The 17692-nt window shown below is 38.4% G+C and overlaps 1 protein-coding gene and 1 pseudogene across 1 annotated transcript; one reads left to right on the plus strand and one right to left on the minus strand.

Moving 5' to 3' along the window:
- Nucleotides 1-1974: 1974 nt before the first annotated feature.
- Nucleotides 1975-2313, plus strand: LOC110308487 (elongin-C pseudogene; annotated as a pseudogene).
- Nucleotides 2314-6767: 4454 nt separating this feature from the next.
- Nucleotides 6768-15731, minus strand: LOC110308262 (serpin B9-like). The gene is made up of 6 exons (XM_021180703.2): nucleotides 15564-15731; nucleotides 14115-14255; nucleotides 13559-13676; nucleotides 12018-12160; nucleotides 9088-9243; nucleotides 6768-7175 (listed from the first exon to the last, which is right to left on the minus strand). The coding sequence occupies exons 1-6, from the start codon at nucleotides 15729-15731 to the stop codon at nucleotides 6768-6770; spliced, it is 1134 nt and encodes a 377-aa protein (XP_021036362.1).
- Nucleotides 15732-17692: the final 1961 nt, after the last annotated feature.

Below are 17692 nucleotides of genomic sequence, written 5' to 3' on the forward strand. Positions count from 1 at the left end.
AGACACTCACAGGGTTAGGGCTGATAGCCCATTAAAGGGAAGGGAAATCCCACGTTAAATTGCTACAACATGGGGGTAACATGCATAGATCTTTATATATATTTGTGATGAAATTACAGTCTGATAACCAATCACAAAAGAGGAAATGTTTCACAATTCATTATAAGTTAGGGACTATCTCAATAGAACCTCGTGTACTTTCTTGTGATGCATTTAGTGTTTCATTCTGATAGTCCAGTGATAAATATTTAAATACAGAATTGGGACACACAGGAAGGTCTTAATTTTAACTGGGACATTAAATAATAAAATTTGCTACAAACCATCCAAAATAAAAATTAAATACTAAAATTAGAGAACTTATTCCCTACAAAGCTTGAAATATGCCAATAATAAGAGAATGGGGAAATTAATATTTATAAGGTTATAAACTTCATTAAATCATATTTTATATAATAAATTATATTTATAGGGATTGGGCAAACTATTCTAAAACCTAATTTAATTCAAATTATATTCCCATTAAGACTGTGATTTAATTGGACATATTCAATATTAGAAAGCTGGGACTAATAATTAATAATGATAAATTGACTAATAATTTAAAATGCTTTTTAATTAAAATGACTTTGTTACATAAATGCTTATGTCTTACTTTCTACACTGCATCATAACCCATATATATATTACACTATCTTAACAACCAAGTTTTGGTGCTGAGTTTAACAGTGTTAGGAAATACATCTTATTTCAAGCTATCCTTAATAAACTGTTCTGTTCTTTCCTGGTTAAAGTACTGCTGTCTTTGAAGTCATGTGTGAACAAGACTTATCTTAGGACTTTCTTCCACTGCTCTTCAAGCAACAGAAACCCTAGATGATGTAGTTGAACCCATGAATGTTTATCACCCACCAGAAGGGAAGGAAATGGGTGGAGTCTGGAGGTGCCTGCATGGCCTGAAGCTCTTGGGAACTAGCTCTCCTTTCCTGCTCTGCTACCCATAGCATGCAGTCTTTCCCCTCATTCATAAAACCAGAGCTTATACCTATATTTGGCAGTCCATGGGGAAGGACATAGGACTGAGAGTAAGAAGCCTCCTTCTGAGCTCTTTCCCATATTCCATAAATTCAAGTACTTATTTTGGCTCCTGCTAAGTGCTTATCCATAACACATTTTTTTTCCTTGTCTCTGTACTAGACACAAACTGCTTGTAGCTAGAGCTGGTGATGACTTTATTCCTATATGTGGCCATGCCTTCAAAGGCACACAATTTTATGTTCTATGGATTTTTATTTAAATTATGTGTTGTATTCTTGCTCATTAGTTTGCCACTAATATAGTCTTTAGATGTGCAGCAGGCACTAACTGGATGAGTGTGATTACCCTCATGAAAGTTTGTATCTGTGGAGGAAAGACATTTGAGATAAACATAGGTAAGAACATAGTGGTTGTTGGAAAGGCTCCTGAGATAAAACAGAAGTGGTGACAGGATGCCGTGATTCGATGCAGTAATACCAGCAGGAGCTGCTGAGTAAACCCTCACTGAGAAGAATGCGTGAGATCAGATACCAGATGTAAGAAGCCTGTTGCAGGCTCTGAGGACAAGTTTGTTGGGAAGAAAGAAACTTAAACTAGTTATCCACAGCACTACATCAGCCCTGTGGGTATAGTGGATCAATAAAGATAGACCGAACTAGAATAGGAAGCAAGGAGAACTCTTTTCTATTCCAGTTTGTTTTAAGGATTTATCCTTATTTTTTCCTGGTAGAGTGGTCTGAGTTGCATTGTGCTGAGATCTTTGGCTTCTGTGCTGGAGTCAGTGACAATGAGGTCATCACAGTATTCCAGGGCTGTGCTGATGGCAGTGAAGGTTAAAAAGTTCTTCGGATGCAAGTTACTTGCAGATCACATTTCCACCTCACCAGGAAACTACTAACGTTCCTCTGGGATTAAATAGAATTTTATAAGCATATAATGAGTGGAGAGAAAAAAATCTATGGTGACTGTAAAGGCCCTGGTGCTATGTATGTGAAATTAATATCTTCTGATAGTCATGGATTTATTATAAAACGAGAACATGCATTAACATCAGGAAAAAATAGAGGCCATTTTGAGTGGTCCAGGCCCTTTGCCAAGAATGAAACCAACGAGGTCAATTTTTGAGAGATCCATTCACATGTGCTATTGAAAGTGTGAATGTATTTTAGCTACAAGGTCCACTATACCAACAGCTCCACTAAAGTTCCTGAATTTCCAACTGCATCTAAAATTGCACTGGAACTGCTGATGGCCTCGAACTTCCTAGATTGTTAAATAAAATAAATTATAATAAACTTATTTTTTCAGTATTTAAAATACGTAAAGTCACATTTGGGTTATAATGTAAATGTACAAATAATACAATTTTGTCATGAGCCAATTCAAATGCACAAAATATTTTAGCAACTGGGAGGATGACAATACTACTTGTAGGTAGAGTAGCTATAAAGTGCAAGAGTCAAATAGACTATAAAATACATTATTCCTGAGTCAAGGAAGATGTCCAGGCCACAACAATGAATTTGAAAATTATGTTTATAGTCATGAGAATCAATGAATTACCTCAATAGAAAAGAAGTATTGGCATGGTAAAACAGGAGTTTGGAGATTGGGCCAGTCAGTTTTCTGTCACTACAACTAATATGGTGGTAACCAAGTGTAATGGTTTGTATATCCTTGGACCAGGGAGTGGCACCATCTGAAGGTGTGGCCTTGTTAGAATAGGTGTGACCTGGTTGGAACGGGTGTGTCACCGTGGGCGTGGGTATAAGATCCACACCCTAGTTGCCTGGAAGTCAGTCTTCCACTAGCAGCCTTTGGATGAAGACATAGAACTCTCAGCTCCTCCTGCACCATGCCTGCCTGGATACTGCCATGCTCCCACCTTGATGATAATGGACTGAACCTCTGAACCTGTAAGCCAGCCCCAATTAAATGTTGTTGTTTTTTTTATAAGATTTGCCTTGCTCATGGTGTCTGTTCACAGCAGTAAAATCCTAACTAAGACACCAAGTATAACCAGTTCATTATCCCTTTCAAGAGTACTTCACAATGATTTTCTCTAGGTTGAACCTCTTAAAGATTCCTTCTATTTCCAAAGCCCCTTCTTCAGGACCAAGTCTTGAAAAATGGGCCTTTGGGGACATGTAAAGTATGAGCTGTTTCAGAAGTTTAGACACTACATTGTGGGTAGGTAGGGGAGTGCGGGGGGAGGGTATGGTATCCAGAGGGTATGCCTAACCACTTCTTGGCCTTTTGGCTAAGAACAAGTGCAGGGGGTATACCTAGATCCCCTGGCTCTCCCCTTTCAACTTCCAGGGCTCTCAAGAAAATGTAGTGTTGCTTTATTCTAGTGTCTTACACTCTGGTTGGTCCTCTCATTTGATTCAGCTTCCACCCCTACATTCCTGCCCATTCTTCCTCATGTCACTTTAAAGTTGCTTCAGAATCATTGAAGTGCTGTTTATTCCACCTAGAAAATCACCTACCCCATCCCTATCACTGATTTCAAACTATTCCCCCTTTCCAAGTTCATTGGGAAAGGACAACATCAGTATCTCTGTTGTTCTACCATAGTGCAGCTACTCCAACCCAAGTTTGAGGCTCCCACATCCCTGGCTGAGGCAGGCAACATCACCTGCCACTTCTGAAGCTTTTTAGTGCAGTGTTCAAGGCTTGATACCCATAGAGTGCAGTTTAATGCTTATCCTGTTCAACCAACCTCTATATTAAGTACAGGGCAGACACCATTCTCAATACCCCAGGATAAGAGTGCAGAAGACTGACCTAACCTCATCCAGCTCCTTGCAAAAGGCAGAAACAAACACTGAGACAAATTATTACAGGGTATTATGTCCTCCATACATGGACTGGGTAGACTGCATTTGCATGCCCCAAAGATACAAAACTTGCTTACAATAAGCACCTTGTTTCACCTTTTTAATTTTTAAATTTAAATAGTATATTGTTTGTGTGTGGGGGTGGTGCTTTGTATGTCTGTCTGTCTGTGTACCATATGCATGTTTGATGTTCTCAGAGGGAAGAAGATTGTATGCTATTTTCTGAACAGAAGTGTTTCTCACAACCTGAGGTTATTTGTCTACAATGCTCACGGTAGCTTGGAAATAATGTCCTAGGAGAGATGTACATTAGTATCAGAAAACCTTGATCATAACTTATTGATTTGTCCTTCAAATTGCACATTTGTGGGCTGTGACAATACTTATAAAGTTGTATGACAGTCATCATCTAATTCCTGAACTTTATACTGTATGCTCATTTTTAATATCCAGCTTCTACACCCACCTGCTTTGCTTAAAAAAAAAAAAAAACTAACCCATTTTTCCCCTGTTTTTCCAAGTCATGAGCAGTGCTTGTGAATGAAATATTTAGTAATACATTTGGCCTTCTGTTACTAACCTAATGTTTCCAGTGCTCATCCTGTTTCTAGATGACAGAGATATGGGCATGGACCACAGTCATGCTATCCAATGCTACCTGCCTTAGGTTGACTTCTTCCCAGAGAATTTAAGTATGGTCATTTCACAATTTTTGGGTTTGCCACAGAAATAAATTCCAGGCGGAGCCAATATGAAGTACAATTGGATTTATGAAGAAGCAAGCACATATATATTTAAACACACTATACAAAGGAAATCCAGTAGAAATGTGAGGACAAGATCCATTTAAGCATGCTGGTGTCTCCAGAGAGAGTATGGAATCAGTGTCTTAATAGTACATACACTGCTCATGGTAACACGTGTAGATTTGGTGGTTCTGTTATCTGTTCCAATGTTGCTGAGAAAACTGAATTCTCATTACTTAATTGAAGTCAAATGTTTTTGTTTATTTTTGAGTTCAAGTTTTTAAAGGTAAAATGCATGAAGATATATGAGTATCAGACACATGAACATAACTTTATCATATACAGAAGCCTTGTTGTCAAACAGGAGAATTCAAAAGGCTTTACAGACACACCAAATGCTCACACTGACTGACTACAGAATCATATATCTACTCCCTGAGTAGGTTAAGGTTTCATTTTTCTGAGCCTAGAGCTTACTCAGTATCAAACTGTGTGGTGCACTCAGTCTAGAAAAACTTTACATTCCATGGGTTCTTTCTTGTGGATTATGGCTAGCTAACTTTTCACCAGTCCCTTCCTATAAGAAGATTGTGGCATATTACCAAGAGGGTAAATAGATACATAATGTTTTCTTTATTCTTATTGAGCTTCTTATGGTCTATGAGTTGTATTGTGGATATTCTGACCTTTTTACCTAATATCCACTTATTAGTGAATACATACTATGTGTGTTCTTTTGTGACTGGGTTACCTCAGGATGATATTTTCTTGTTCTAACCATTTGCCTGTGAATTTCACAGAGTCACTGTTTTAATAGCTGAGTAATACTACATTGTGTAAATGTATCACCTTTTCTTTATTCACTCCTCTTTTGAGGAACTTCTGGGTTGTTTCCAGCTTCTGACTATTATAAATAAGGTTTCTATGAACATAGTGGAGCAGTTGTTCTTGATATATGTTGGAGCATTTTTGGGTATATGCTCAGGAGTGGTATAGCTTGGTCCTCAGGTAGAACTACTTCAAGTTTTCTGAGAAACCACACGCATGATTTCATTTAGAATTTTTTTTTTTAAGTTTAAACTTGTTCGTGTGTGAGATATTATGAGCCACATTTCATGTACTATGTACATTCAGGATCTGTTGAAGCTTAAAGAGGACATCAGCATCCCTGAAACTCATGTTAGAGGAAGTGTTAAGCAGCCATGTGGGTGGTAAACAGTTTTCCAGGGACCTCTGGAAAAGAGGCAATTCTGAACCATGTCTCCATAATGGCACTCTAACACACTGAAAATACATATGCCTCCTGTATGTGGCATAATGTGGGCCATACGGACATAGCTCTAGTTATAAGAGAATCTAAGATGCAGAAAGTTAACAGAAAAACCCCTCTAAGTGCATTAATTAAAATTTAAAATACACAATGTTTTGTGATAAAAAATTTATTTTGAAATGCATTTGAAGACTTGAGAGAATTTAACTATTATGTTTAGTTTTAGAGAATCATGGTAGTTTGTAGAAGCATGACTTTTGCATGGAGGGCATTTGGTAGTCCAAACTATTTGTTATGACACTTAAATATATTGAAAACAGATAGAAATGGCCATTTGTTAGAGGACTCTCTGCACCTGTTCCCAAACTAGCATAGTATTGGGAACATACCTGGTGAGTTGTGGGCAGAAAGGAAAATGAATTTCAATTGTGCATACAGAACAGATAACAAGAAAATAAAAGTGGCAGTCCTCACCCAGAGAAGCATTTGTTAGGATAAAATCAGAATAAGGCAAGTGAGGGCAAGTGTTGTGGTTCCAGGAAAAGACAATGTATTTTGATGGCATTGTTTCTCTGTGGACTGACTGGAGGTTTATTTAGGGTTACTTTAAATATCATTGTAGGTTATCTTGAGGATTATCTTTGCCTTCTAAACTATAAAGGAATCCATAACATTCTTTTGTCATCTGTCCTGGCAAAGGACACAAATTAATATCAGGGTAGGGAGAGCTGAATGTGGGCATCACTAGATCAGAATGAAAAGATGAAATATCCTTCATCTTGGAACATGTTTTCCACCCACTTGTCAATCCTCACAGAGCAGTGGGACTGGTAGAGTTGAAAAGAGAGAACTCTACCCCCATAAAAATATGCCTTATGGAGATGAGAATCTGCCACAGAACAGGATGCTGTTAGTTGTTCTGTGCATGATGAAGAAAAGGAAGGGGTGGTCAGCACAGAAAGTTTGGGGATCAGGACCTGAACAGAAAAATATAAATTTTACAGCAGAGGCTGCAGCAGCCTCTGTTCCTTCTTCATTGACCTCTACTACACACTTGTGAACAAACTTGGACAGACACAGATTTTCCTTAGTAGACATTCCTGATAAGTCAGCCTTGCTTCCATCGAAGACGTCCAAAATTCCCAAATGTTGTAACAGGGAATTCATATCATAATTCTCTTGTAGTTGAAATTTTGGAAGATAAACGTGAAATTCAGTGCGATTCATAAAGTCTGGTTTGGTCCAGGCTGTTAACTTCTCAAAAGTGAGATTGTTTTCCACCTGAAAAACCAGAATTAGAAACATTTTGATTCAAAGGTGAAGTTTTACCCAGAGCCACACAGGTAATCCCTGCTCATAGTACTGTCTGTCATCATAGACAGGAATTGCCTATTCAAATGACCAGGAAGTATGGGTAAGCCACTGTCCTGGTAGCTTGTTTGTGATTTCCATGATGGAAATGGTTGACAAGCAGTACAGGGCAGGGCTATCTGGCTGTCTTCTCCTTGGGAGAGATCTATTATCCCGACAAGTGTCACTATCCAGGCGATTATTGTTTAATTTCTATTTCATTTTGTTTACTTATTTCAAAGATAGTAAATTATTGGTACTTAAATAGAAATTAAGTATTGGAAAGGAAAAAAGTTGATGAAAATCTAACTCATTCTCTATTGAAGTGAAGCCACAGTTAGAGAGCTGGATAGTGAGAAGCAGGGAGTTTTTGCTTAGAAAGACCCCTTATGTCATGCACATTTTACTACCCACAATTCAGAGGATGGCTCATAGACTCTGGGGTTTCCTTATGCAAGGAAGACCACCATTTGTTACAATGACATCTCTGACATTGCCCTCCTTAGTTTTCAAACTTTATGTTTCTTATAGTTAGGATAAAATGGGATATTGTTTCAGGCTATTTTCCATTCTCAGATATTAAAATAAAATACCAACAGTAATCATGATATGGGTTATATTTATGGAGGAGGATTATGTTCAAAGAAATGTGCTAAGTTTTTAACCTGAGTTGCCCTGATTTGCTAATTGGTAGTCTGTGGGGCCATGGGTATAGGGGGAGTGGGGTAAGGAAGAGAGCCTGCATCCAACCAGAGTTCCAGTGTTCTTGTTGGGCAGACTTGGGAGGACTGCCAGACACTTTCCATGTGGCCCCAGGGGGACGAATGGTTGCATGAAGGAACTGACACCACATGGTTGGGGGGGGGGTGGACAATGGGCAGCTTCCAGTACCAAATCTAAGTCTCCAGCATCCCATGCTGGATACAGAGGAGGAGATGAGAACAGAAGAGGGGCCTTGGGGTGACACTCTCAGCCCTGGACAGGAAAGGAAGAGAGGTCAGTGGGAGAGGGGGCTCTGGGTGGTTCCCACACAGGTGAGTGTCTTTAGTCCTGGCCTTGATGTACAGTTTCTGGTTTTAGAGCTTTATTGTAGAAAGGCAGGGGGAAAGAGAGAAGATAAAGAAAAGAGAGAGACTGACCATGGCCAAGAGGAGAGAAGGGGGACGAGAAAGAGAGAAAAGGAGCTATAGAGTAAGAAAGGTGAAGGCTTTAAGAGAGAGAGAGAGAGCTAAAGTCTTAGAGAGAGAGTAAGGAAAGTAAAAGCTTAAGAGAGAGAAGAGGGATCAAGCAGCCTCTCTTTTAGTGGGATGATATCTTGCTGTTGTTAGGTAACTGTGAGGAAGATTCTAACCAGAAGATCATATGTTTGGGATGTCATCTATGTGGCTGTTACCCACACACTTCTCCTGCTGGTGCTGTGGGGGCCATGGCGGCAGTAAGTTTGACAAGAGCCAGGGGTTTAGGAGACATGAGGGAGTACCTTCTATCCCATGTACGCGAAAATTACCACCTCCGGATTCTACCAGGGTTTCGAGATCTCAGCCTGGAGACCAGGCTGTCCGTGCATAGCCCATTGCCCCACAATAGTCATTGCCCTTTCTAGTGATGAAGTTATGGTATGTAATAAGGGCACATGGACAATGATGGGCATCTTAGACACAGCTTTGATCCCAAAGCCCTGTGCTTGCCTACAGCTTGAAGTTCTGTCTGTGAACACTATTCCCTCAAATGGCAGTTGCCAAGGTGAAGATGTTAAGGTCTGTTCTAATAAGGACACAAATGAACACTGGATTATTCTCAAAGACATTTGGAGTGGTGAATGCTACAGAATCTTCAGGCTTACCTTGCTGATGTCCACACCCTCATCTGGGAGTAGGACCACGAAATTCAAATCTATGCCCTCATAGGGCATCACTAGCACTTGTGCCTGGATTTCCTTCACATAGGCATGGGATAAGGTGTCTTCCCGCCACATCATCTGCACTGGCCTTGTTTCCTTCTGAACAGATGAATACATCACATCAAGTATATAATTGAGAGAAGTCAGTAGGTTTCCACATCAGCTGTGGATAATTCCAGTGTTTTCTACACTCACAGTGCAATCAATATTCATGTTCCAGGTACAACTTGACAATTTTTTCAGCCTCTTCCTGTTTTCACTAACATAATTGAGTATAAGCAGATATAGGCCTGTCTCTGTTAGAACTTTTACTGCTGTAATAAAAAACCATGACCAAAATCACATGGGAAGATGATTAATATTAGGACTCTCAGATCACATTTGGTCCTAAAGTGAAGTCAGAGCAGGAGCTCAAGGAGCAGCCATGGAAGAAATTATTTATTGGTTTGTTCTTTGGATTTTTCAGCCTGCTTTTTTACTCAACTCAGGACCACCTGCAACAGTTGTCATCACTACAATGAGTTGATACATACTCCATTTATCATCAGTCAAGGAAGTTACCAACAGATTTGCCTCTGGGCCAATTTGTGGAGACAATTTCTCCATGTATAGTTCTCCTTTTCAATTTGGTTGTAGCATATGTCATATTGCCAAAGCCACATCTAGCACAGGGATGAATGATAGATGATCCTATACAGTAAGAAAAATGTGCTATCAAATGTTAATATTCTAAAGCCCTTCTTGGGTTTAAAACACTCCACAAAGGCTCTTGTTTCAAAGTTTTTTACCACATAGGGGGCAGTACTTGGAGCAGGCCAAATCTTTAGGAGATAGTTTCTAAAGGGTCAAATTTAGTATTGGTGAGCAGGTGGCTCTGAAGAGGAAATTTGCACTGTAGACCCTTCCTATTTTTCTCTTTTGTTCTCTGACTGGTGTAAGGTTAAAAAGCATCTACCATACAATTTCCACCATGTTATACAGCACTTGTACAACCTAGAGTGATTGGGCTAATTGACCTGGGCTGAAACTTCTGAATCATGAGCCATAATAAATATTTCCTATTTTTAAGTTAATTATCTCGGAAAGTTAGCTTTACTATCGATCAGAAGTAGGATTTTCAACATTTAATATGGTCATCAATTACACCTAATGAAACAGCATAATCAATTATAAATAACAAAAAATTAGAGTGCAATATTTTCATAGTGTTGTGAATTGGACAACAGACAAATGTATTCTCTGAGAAAACAGCCTGGACACAGAAGTACACATGCTCACAGGTTCACAATGGGTCACTACTTTATAGAATAACAAAGTGAAAAACATAGACACTTACCAGTTTAGGTTAGAACTACATTCTGATAGCCAATCACAGGAAAGAGTAATCCCAAGATAAATTATTACAGGATGGAAAACATATCAACACATATCTAGGCTTCTTTGTGATATAGTAACAGTGTGGTAATCCATCAAAATGCTAAAAAAATTATTTTTATCTGATTACCAGTTGTGGTCCATCGTGACAGAATTTTGTGTATCTCCTTGTGATGTAATCAAGGTGTTATATTTCTTATACTCCAGTGGTATATTTTAAAGTAGGACACAGGAAGATTTAAATTACAGTGTACATTAAACATAAAAATATGTTTGATTATCCCTAGTAAAGATTACATTTCTAAATTTCAAAAATCTCATTCCTTTAAAATTTCTGTTAAATCATCTCTAAGAAAAATTGACTGAGGTGTTTAACATTTATGATGCTGAAAACTGCATTAAGATATATTTATAGTGATAGGGCAAAATAACTTAATATCAATGCAAATAGATATTATACTCTAATAAGAACTGATATTTAATCACTCCTGTTCAATATCTAAAAGCGATAAGTATTGGTTAACTCTGATAATTTGATCAATAATTTAAAATGAGCATTTTTATTAAAAAATACTCTACTGTATAAATATTTGTATGTTTCTCGTACTCTTACTATCTACTCTTACTTGTGCTACATATATGTATTACATTACCATAGCAGCACAGTTTTGGCATCCTTGAACTTAAATGAAAATCAATTTCTACTATTGTTTTACTAAATTTTTCTTATATATTTTTTATTTACATTTCAAATGCTATCTCCTTTCCTTGTTTCCCCTCCAAAAAACCCCTACTCACTCCCCTCTTCCTGCTCACCAACACATCCACTCTTGCTTCCTTGTCTTGGCATGGTTTTATGAGAAATGATCAAAAGTTGTATGAGCCATCAATATAATGCACAATCATAAAGACAGGAAATGCTTTTTGTTCATATAATTTCTTTTTAGTTAGAAAGACAAGTCTCAACGGTTTTTCTGTGCTTTCCTTCCTTCCTTCCTTCCTTCCTTCCTTCCTTCCTTCCTTCCTTCCTTCCTTCCTTTTTTCTTTCTTTCTTTCTTTCTTTCTTTCTTTCTTTCTTTCTTTCTTTCTTTCTTTCTTTCTTTCTCTCTCTTTCTCTCTTTCTCTCTCTATCTTTCTCTCTTTCTTTCTTTCTTTCTTTCTTTGTTTCTTTCTTTCTCTCTTTCTCTCTCTTTCTTTCTTTCTTTCTTTCTTTCTTTCTTTCTTTCTTTCTTTCTTTCTTTCTTTCTTCCTTCCTTCCTTCCTTCCTTCCTTCCTTCCTTCCTTCCTTCCTTCCTTTCTTTCTTTCTTTCTTTCTTTCTTTCTTTCTTTCTTTCTTTCTTTCTTTCTTTCTTTCTTTCTGTCAGCTAGAGATCAAGACCAGCTCCCTACACATGAAATGCAGTATCTACCAAGGCTATGAGGACTACACATTCACAATTAAAGTTTTCCATGCAATTTCTTCATCCCATTGGCAAGAAGTTTAGGATACTATTCCTTACCTTGTTTATCTTAAAGGGCATTTCCTTGGTGCTATCTTTTTCAAAGAGTTTACACCATGTCCCATGGAAATATAAGGCATTGGCAAGAATCAACCTGGTCTGTGAATCAACTGAGTCTTTTGACAATAAGTCTGGAATTTTACCTTTGGAGAAAACAGACTTCATTCAGGTACCATATGCATAATGTGTGTGTGTGAGTATGTGTGTGTGTTTCATAAACATGTATGACTTCTGAGTAGATCAAAGTATCATTTATTCAAATGTGCTTAATTTAATAATTGTATTAAAAAATAAACCAAAACTAAACACTAGCAGCCATGTTTGACTTGAGGTCATACATACTGGAAAAACATTATTTGTAAGTCCCTCAAGGAAATCAGGTTTGGGAAAGACAGAAATGGAGACTCGAAGATCCAGAACAAAATAAGTATAAAAATGATGGCAGGATTGGGAGGGAACCACGGTAAACCTCTCCTGTGGCTAATGATAGTTTCCAAATTGATTGAGTATAGAATCTGCTAAAAGACAGATCACTGTATGGGTCTACGAACATGTTTTCCAGAAAGAACATCATCTTTCTTGTGCTGCCATATATGAAGGTCTGAGAAAGAATCAGCACTGTTTTTGTCTGCCTGACTTTACTCCTTGCTGGTGATATAACCTGGTGTGTTCACATTACTTCACCTTCCAATCTTAGATGACACGGGAACCCAATAGTTTTGACCATCATCTGATCGCAAGAGGGCCAAAATCCAATATGAAGTAGCAAATAATTGATGAATGCAAGAACAATTCTAATTTTAATCTGAGTTTTAGAAGAAATGTGAATGTACCAGGTGATGCAGAGGCATTTGTAAGGTTCAAATAACAGTGATCTCAATGATCTCAAATACAAATTTTGGAACCTGTCACATTTGACACCAAAACATATAAGGTTCAACCCCAAATTGGAGGCTCTTTTAGTTTAATGAAACTGAGCTATTCTGAGAGATTGCCATTCATGGAAACCAAATCTAGTATCATGAAATGTAAGTAAGGGAATGGATCTAGGAACTGTGAAAGCAGAAACAGGAATCCTCTGCAGAGGTAAAGTTGGTGAGAGCTGAGAGAATGAAGAATCTAGTAAGAAGCAGCCCCAGGGCATGATAATGGTGAAGGTTTACCCATGAATCACAGTCTCTGGAATGTTAGAATCACTTGTCAAAACACTGCAGATCACCCATGCCTTCAAAGGTAAAATGTTATACTGATAATTAGATCCATGACTTCTTATAACATTTACATCATTCCCTCTGTAGTACTTGACATACACAACCAATTTTTGGTTTTAAAATAAAAGGGTCTGAGGTGAACCTCCATGAATTCCTTGAGCTCTAAGTTGAACAATGTGGTCTGGCTAGTTTGCATCAATTTGACTGTGAAAAATAGTGAGATCAGACCATGGTGGGGACAAGGGAAAGTAAAGAGGAGGGAAGGAAGAAGACAAAAGGATGCATAGAAAGGACAAGAATGTGGGATGTGAAGGAAATGGAATTTCTTACCTTTAGTCTGTTTGGAGACCCACATGTTTATGTGTTGCCTGGACTCCTCTGCAGCTTCAGCAAAAGAGAGCTGCTCCATCTCAGAGTGATAGAATTTAAGACAGGACTCCTTAAATATCTTTGGAGAGAAAATATTCAGGGAAGTGACTTTGCAAAATAAAATGTCAGCAAGCTTTTCCACCTTCTGATTAGTATGGTATTAATAAAATTGAATGAGTATAGATATCACTTTATATAACAAAATCATCAAATGGGAAATATAAGACATAAGTAAATAAAACTACAAGTTGTCAAGTTTGAAAAATTTAAAGACATCTTAACAGAATTACTGACTTTGATGAACTTTATTTTGGCAAGACTTACTATGTGGCCTAGGTTGACTTAGAACTCATGACTCTCTCATGCCCCAGCCTTGGAAATGCAGGTTTTTAGATGTGTACCTATACAGTGGCTGGTACTTAATCCTACTTTTATCAGTTTCTATAGGATCCTTTCCCTTGAATCTAAAGCAGCAAGCATTTGGGATATATGTTATCTTTCTACTGGCACAACTTACTGGAAGTAATTCACAAGTATTTTCTACAAAGAGCCTGTTGGCCACAGTAAGGCAGTACTTTTGGTTGTTTTGCTTGTTCAGGTTATGGAGAAGCAACTGGAAGCCCTGATGGACATCTTCATCTGGGTTTAAATGAAGTGCCTGAGAAAGAAAAGATGAAACATTTTTCAGATCAGAGATGAAACTTTTAATTGCAAAAGGAATTTTCAAGATCACTCAGACTGCCATGTAACTATGGTTCTCATGCAAGACAGGTTGGTGTTGAAATAATTAAAAGTAGGAATTGACCTTCATTCCCAGTGAATAATTACAAATCCATTAATCAAAAAACAGAATAGATTACAGTAACCAATTTTTAAATAATTTCATCACCCTTTTTACCCATTGCAGTATTTGTGACAAATCAACATTCTCAAACATTTTAGGAAAGAGCTTTGCCACTCAGCTATGATCACAACCTCTTTTCTCCATCATTAAAACAAAATAAAACAATAAAAGACCAAAAGATCCTTCTATTTAAACCTAAGTTGCTCAGACTATCCTTGGACTTGGCATCTTTCTAATTCAGAATCCTTAATAGTTGGGTTTAAATCCCTCTGCTACCAGACACAGCATAAACTATTTAGGCAAATTTATTTATTTATTTATTTATTTATTTATTTATTTATTTATTTATTTATTTATTTATTTATTTTTGGTTTTTCGAGACAGAGTTTCTCTGTATAGTTCTGGCTCTCCTGGAACCTCACTTTGTAAACCAGGCTGGCCTTGAACCGAGAAATCTGCCTACCTCTGCCTCCTGAGTGCTGGAATTAAAGGTGCAGGTAAATTTTTTAAAGTGAATTCTGGGTGAAATATTTAGAGTTTCTTTCAAGTTATTACTTGGGAAAAATCATTGCCTTTAAAACAATGTTATTGGAAGAGAAGTCTTCCTTCCTCTTTATCCCAGGCTTCATCAAATAGTATGTGGATAGTCATATGCTAGGGTTCAGGATTAGTTACACAAACAACTCAGACAACAATCTCAGTTGGATCTTGGTTGTTTATTGAACACACATTCCAATACCTATTAATTATGGATACAGGAGACAGGAGCCAACCTGCAATCCTAGGCAGTTACCAGGACCAGTTTTTGCATGGGAAAAACCACAAACAGTAGCATAGGCTATCTAGATAAACAATGCTGCCTAATTTGTAATATGATTGGCTGAGTCTAGAAGTAAGTAGCCTAGGGATTTTCCAGCTTCAAAGAGGCTTTTGAACAAAGAAAAACATAAAGTTATAATCAGAGTAAGAAATAAGTCAAGTTAAATTCATGAGCTTCAAAATGTAAGTTGAATCACTATAGCACCACCAGGGTCAATTTTAACATTTAAAATTTAACGCCTAGTGATCTTTCTCAACAGCTCTTGTGCCTGTGACAAGGGTATGTTTTGACAGAGAACTTACCTGACATATCTGGACTGCAGTGTCTCCCTTTGCACCCAAGAGAACCATGGCTAGAGCAGAGGAGATGCTCATAGGAGAATAACACACATTTTTTGAAGGGTTGTCTTGACAGAGCACCTTCAAAAGATGGATGGCAAAGGTACCATTGGCTTGAGACAGTGTATTCATGATGCAGTTTCTGGAAGTAAAGAAGTAATGGAACTAAATACAGAACTGAAGTTTCATTGTTCTGATGAAGGGAAATATGGGACTCTACTTCTGGTTTTCATTTCAAGGATCATAAATGCTTTAAGTAGGATTTGCAAAATTCACTCTATATTATAGTCCTTTGAATGTTAAGGTTATTAGGTAAGTTGATCATGGCAGGAACACAAACTATCTTCTGTGTCATCTGCATAGATAAATGGAAAGATCATCCGGAATGCATACACAGAAGCCACAAGTCAGGCTCTAGTTTCAGTCCAAAAAGATTAGCTCCTCTGTTCTGAAAAAGATTGCTTCGAGGATAAAGAGAAAAAGGAGAGAGAGAGAGAGAGAAAGAGAGAGAGAGAGAGAGAGAGAGAGAGAGAGAGAGAGAGAGAGAGAGAGAGAGAGAGAGAGAGAGAGAGAGAGAGAGAGAGAGACTAAGATATTGGAACTGTCATGAGCATCTAGCCACTCTAGCCTGGCTTCCACAATTCTGTATCTTGGTAGGTCTGTAAAAATTCCTTCTGAGATATCCACACATGCAATAGACAGCATCCTCCACAACTTCCAGTTGCTACAGGATGCTGAAAGAGACTCAAAGTCAAGTTGGTCTTATCTGCTCTGTTTTACAGCAGGCCGCTTGTGCTTGCACTACAGTGGCTGCTCAGGGACCTTGCATCAGCCAAATTCATCAAGGCTGTTTTTCTCTGAAGCTCTCCTCACCTCCCAGAGGAAAGGACAGTTGGTCTCAGACTAAGTGACTGCTCCTGACTCCTTAACCCAATTCTGAGTCATGTGCATTCCGTGACTGTGCTGTCACTGTCACATGAAGATTAAACTCTGGAAGTGTGTTCCACTGTTTTTCCTACTTTGCTAAAATACAAACCAAAGACTAGAGAGCCTCAGAAAACCCCAACACATACTTCTTTCCATTCTTCAGACAGAAGGATAAAAGATCCTCAGAGTATAGCTAGATCCTTGGAGTTTTCTCATTGAGTCTTTCCAAAGAATGTTCTGGCTGCTTTATTTCAGTGACTTACACTGTGGTTGTGCATCTTATGTGATATAACCATACCACACTGTTTGTTGTCTCCGCCATCCTCAAGAGTTCTATTGTGGAATGGAATATGTCTGGCATACCACTTAAAATCACAAGAAATCATTCTCAGGATAAAAGTGGGGATTCGTCGCTCATACAACATTGGGTGAGTAATATTTAAATGAGGTTGAAGAGGTGGAGCAGGGCTCAGATGGGCTAGAGCTTGCTCACATATAAAGAATACAAAAGCAAGAGATTTTTCAGATCCTTGAGTAGAGGGTAGAGGTAGTCAAATGGTTTCAGCATTAGGACCAGAGAGGAAGGACAGATGACATTGGGAGAAGGGCACTGAGATATTTCAGCACCTAATCCTACATAGATGGGTCAATAATGCTTCTGGACTCCAACTCTAAGACAAGCCTCATTGTCGGTCTTTACTGGAGTGTGTAGTACACACACTTTTGTGAATAACTACCAGGTCAACTTCCACACTGTCTCTTTCCCTAATGTTCAGATCCACGGTTCCACCTCCTCGAATCAGCCTAAATCTTCTAAATCTGCCCTTTCGGGGTCCCATTGTCCTGAGTTTAGCAAGGTTACCTTACCTCCAATGTTTGTGATCTCACGGTGCAGTGTTCAATGGTCTCTGACCCTGGAGTGCTCTGTGGTTGCTTACCCTGTTCAGTTCCTCCCTTTATTCTCTGCATGGCGAGGACGTCATCCTTAGGGCTGCAGGGTAGTGGTAGAGGGGAGTGGCCTGGCCTCATGAAGCTATGGCCTCTGGAGGGTAGGGATGACTGGGCGTTGTGTAATACTTCAGCCCTGAAGGAGGTAAGACTAGTAGGATCCTTGGTTCTCTGGCTGACTAGGAATCAAGGTAGAAGGTCAACAGGATGCCAGAATA

The sequence above is a fragment of the Mus caroli genome, unplaced genomic scaffold, assembly GCF_978045245.1.
Source record: "Mus caroli unplaced genomic scaffold, Mus_caroli_1 scaffold_15, whole genome shotgun sequence".
NCBI lineage: Eukaryota > Metazoa > Chordata > Mammalia > Rodentia > Muridae > Mus > Mus caroli.